The sequence below is a fragment of the Opisthorchis viverrini genome (genome assembly GCF_000715545.1).
Source record: "Opisthorchis viverrini unplaced genomic scaffold opera_v5_335, whole genome shotgun sequence".
NCBI lineage: Eukaryota > Metazoa > Platyhelminthes > Trematoda > Opisthorchiida > Opisthorchiidae > Opisthorchis > Opisthorchis viverrini.
The window spans coordinates 74,010-77,910 of NW_008751990.1; the positions used below are offsets into that span (position 1 = coordinate 74,010).

Sequence of the window (3,901 nt, forward strand, 5' to 3'; positions counted from 1 at the left end):
GCACGGCAGAAGTCTCGAAACCACTTTTGAGGTTTGGGATTCCTGGCCCAGTAGCAGATGAAATCAAATGTCAGCACACAGTGGTCGCTGTGTCCCCGTGGAGCGTTGTTTGTTACCTGATCAACGAAGTGTCTTTCGTTGGTGATGACCAAATGCAGGAAGGATGGTAGTTGACCTGCGCGGTATCTGGTGGGTGCAACGACATGTTGGGTCCAAGCGCTCTGCTGAATGACTCCAAACAGCGCCGCTGGGAAAAGTCCGCCTTATTCGACACGCTGGAGTTCCATCCAGGAGGCCTTTGGGGCGTTGAAGTCACCTACCAACAGGAGATGAAAAAAGTGGTGGTTGGAGGAGAGTTGCTCAATGGTTTGTATGAGGAATTGGTCATCCGCAGGGGAATCGAAGTGCTACGGTAGACCACGCCGAGGAGGAGAGAATCGGACCGGCAGAGCGGGATTTGGACCCAAAGTGTTATCCCATTTTATATCCCCACACATTCACCATGTTTTGCGGATCTCATCCCATCCCATCATCTTCCCAAGCTTCGAACTTCGGAAGTACCCGTTTTGGACAACCTGGTTAGCTGATACCCACTCTACCTGGCCTACGATCTACAACTCCGGGATCATCAAGCGGACCAAGAAAACCTACAATCCCATATCAGTTTCGCTCCAGCCTGTTTCCTCGACCAGGCTGAAATGAATACCGCTGCCCAATGAACAGCACGCCCCAGCTGATTCATTTCAAACGTGACGGGGCTGTCCAAAAACTGAAACATGTCAGGCCAATGATGGCACGGGACTGCCATATTCAGTTTGATATCACACCCGCAACTGTTCCATTCCTCCTACAAAACGAGCCTAATTGCCTATGCGATTCATTGACCCCAACCTAATTGCCTATTTCATTGACCCCAACCACCACCACGACATTCATTCTAACCTGTTGGACTTCTCTTTCGAATCCAACCACCTTTGTGTCCTTCCTCAACCTAACCCCAGCACTTAACTTTCCTACAACGGTACAAGCAGTGAGTCTGCTTGTTCTCAGATTGCACCATATTTTTGAGACTAAACTTGCCATGTTCTCTCAATTCGAATTATCGCATCTCCAACTCCACTTTATCCCGTTGTTACCCCGGCCATTTACCCAATCGCCCAGGGTCGCTGGTGGCCAGCAGTGGTTTTCCAGTTTTAGGTCATGTCAACCGACCGAGTCTTTGAATTAGTCGGACCTCATGCTCATTGTTCCTTACAAGTTGCGAAAGAAACCTGTTATCATTATCTTATCGACTACTCCTCACTGTTCATAACGTTGGCCCCATTTCGCGGAATCTCTACTGGCCGCAAATCCCCAAGTCACGCCCCATTCTGACTGTAAACGTATGAGCATGCCCGAAGGTATGCCACCCACAAGTTGGGAAATCAAATCCAGACCAAATTCGACACTGTTTCGATTTAAATTATTCGGTTTGACTATAGTGGGCTACGCTACTGTGGCTGCGTGATCTTACATTTCAGTTACTTTTAAGCGTCAAGAGAAGCGTGTTGCCGAATGATAATGTTAAGAAATTCACAATGAGTATAAATTGTAACTTGCCCAGTAGAACCATGGCGTACAGTTTAATTGGATCGACTCACTGGCGGTGCCAATCGAGCGGAATCGATATAAAATTTTCTTGGAAGGGTGAGGAACGAGAAATGTAGAGAAAATCGTTGATTGTGTGGGGCTGATAAACCGAAATGCACCGAGATGGTCTAATCCGAGAGTGGGGTTGGGGGACTGGTCAGGCAGGTTTGTTCGCATTCGCAGCTAGGGTATCTAGAGGGTGGGATGAGCAATCCAGAGAATGCAGGTGCATCAGGATGGGCATAGCGGTGCCATGCCATCATCACGCTGACAAGCTCAGATCTCTGGACAGCTCCGCAACGGACGCCATGATTGATGTGATCGGATAAAGGAGGTGTCAATTTGTTGCTAGCGTTATTTCAGGTTAGCCAAGGAGCCTCACACAGGTAGAATAATGCCGATGTAGGATCACGGGTAATTTGGCTCAGTTGGGGATCAAAGCGGATGCAAAGCAGAGTCCAGGTGGAGTGAATAACCTGCATAAGCGGCTTCCGGAACAGATTCTGCCGAAGATCAAAACTTGGAGGGCGGAGGAACTCGATGAGATCGATAAGGCCTTGTGCGTGTGACAGGATATCAGATGTTATAGAGTTCATTAGTAAAAGATAACCTAAAGTCCATCGCAGTTATGGAGGGGACAGTAGGTGACTAAACAAGCAACCCGGAAACGGAGGGTTTGTTCAGCTTGCCCAAATGATGCCAATAAATTAAATGGGATACATAACATGAAGGTGTGGTGTGCCGCGGCGAATTCATTCAACCGATGCATTAAACTGGATCCAGTTTACGCATTAACAACTTAACCGGAATATTTGATGTGAAAAGTGAATCGGATGCATGAACAAAGAAATAAGGAATACATCGGATTCGGATCAACAGAAGTCACAAGCCGGAATCAGGAGGGGTAAAACACGGGGGTTACTCTCTACAGGAGTACCGGGAGAGGAGGTCAGCCTAAAGAGCTAACTGATCAATAGGGAGTGTATATTTTTCTGCCTTTATTTTCCTTATATTACAACATTACGTATTTTGCCGATTTCATAAAGGTTTTTTTGTTTGAACACGAAAAAACAAAAACGGGCACTCGCACTATTTCACGGAAGACAAATGTGGACACTTACTCTGCAAGCTTACATTTCTGATTTCGCTCGTGCCTAGAGCCGTCATTCGTGAGATTCAGGGGCGAGCCCCGTTAGGGAGACATCTCAGTCTATCTTCGGAATCAGTTAAATATTAGAATTGTTTAGAAGTGTGCCTCTGGATAACCACGATTGGATTATTGTTCATTCGCCGACCTGAGCCGACGAGGAACTATTATAAAGAGAACAATTTCAGTGAGTCTTTTCCAGCCGACCCCTGTATCATTGCTTACTCAACATAGCGTTATCATTTTGGGTTCTTTGCCGCACACTCCTGACAAAGTAACTTATTGGGCAGTTAGGCCGCCACAAATTTGGTGGGCTTGAGTCTTCCTGGATAATTTTCAACTTTTCCTCTCAGGTAGTCGTGTTTTTGCCCGGCCAATATGTAGGCACGCTTTGCCTCGTCGGATTTAACCGGGAATGTAATTAGCATCCGTTTAGGAGGCTATAATCCACACAATCCCAGGGTGTGGTTCACTAGGTCGAGAATGTTTTTAATTCCCGGCGATCACTTCCGAGGCCACTCGCTTTCCGCGTGTCATCCAGCATCCTCCCAGTGATGTAACAACAGAAGTAAAAAAATCTATTGGAAGATATCCCCAAGGAAAATCCCAATGATGCTCTTCGAGCGTCCGTCATCATCCGGATGGGTTATTCTGGAAATAAGAGATTACGAGATTTATTCACCACAGTCCAACTTGTTGACAGATGCCGTCACAACTGCTTTGTCATATGCGCAGTCTTTTCTGCGGCCGTAAGCCGGCGGTGGAAATCATAGCGTAACTATGGCTCGTTAAACTCCCTTTCTCCGTGTCCTCCTTCATCAGTGCTTTCGTTGATGACCATAGCCTGGAGCAGCTAGCTCAAATGGAGAACGAAATCCATGAGACCTACTTCAGTCACCCTGTTAGTCCTGTCCCTCTCTATACACTCACTACATCCACAGATTCCGATCCAATGCTTCCTGATATCCCACAACTTAAAATTAGATTTGATACCATGACTGACTGCCTCCAGCGACTGGAGATCAACAAGCATCTAACCCACCCACGATCTTAATCGTTGTCTCCTTCCGTCCCTCTTGAGGCTGGTATCACCAACCTTACGCTCCTAAAGCACGCAGATACCAC

General features: G+C 47.0%; 1 protein-coding gene across 1 annotated transcript in view; it reads left to right on the forward strand.

Annotated features, from left to right (window-relative positions):
- Positions 1 to 3,385: 3,385 nt before the first annotated feature.
- Positions 3,386 to 3,901, forward strand: part of T265_10077 (hypothetical protein) — a gene marked incomplete at both ends in the record, with an annotated part of 8,872 nt that continues 8,356 nt past the window's right edge. Inside the window, one exon of the mRNA XM_009176345.1 lies at positions 3,386 to 3,525. Within this exon, the coding sequence (XP_009174609.1) occupies positions 3,386 to 3,525 (140 nt within the window). The remainder of the gene's footprint in view (positions 3,526 to 3,901) is intronic.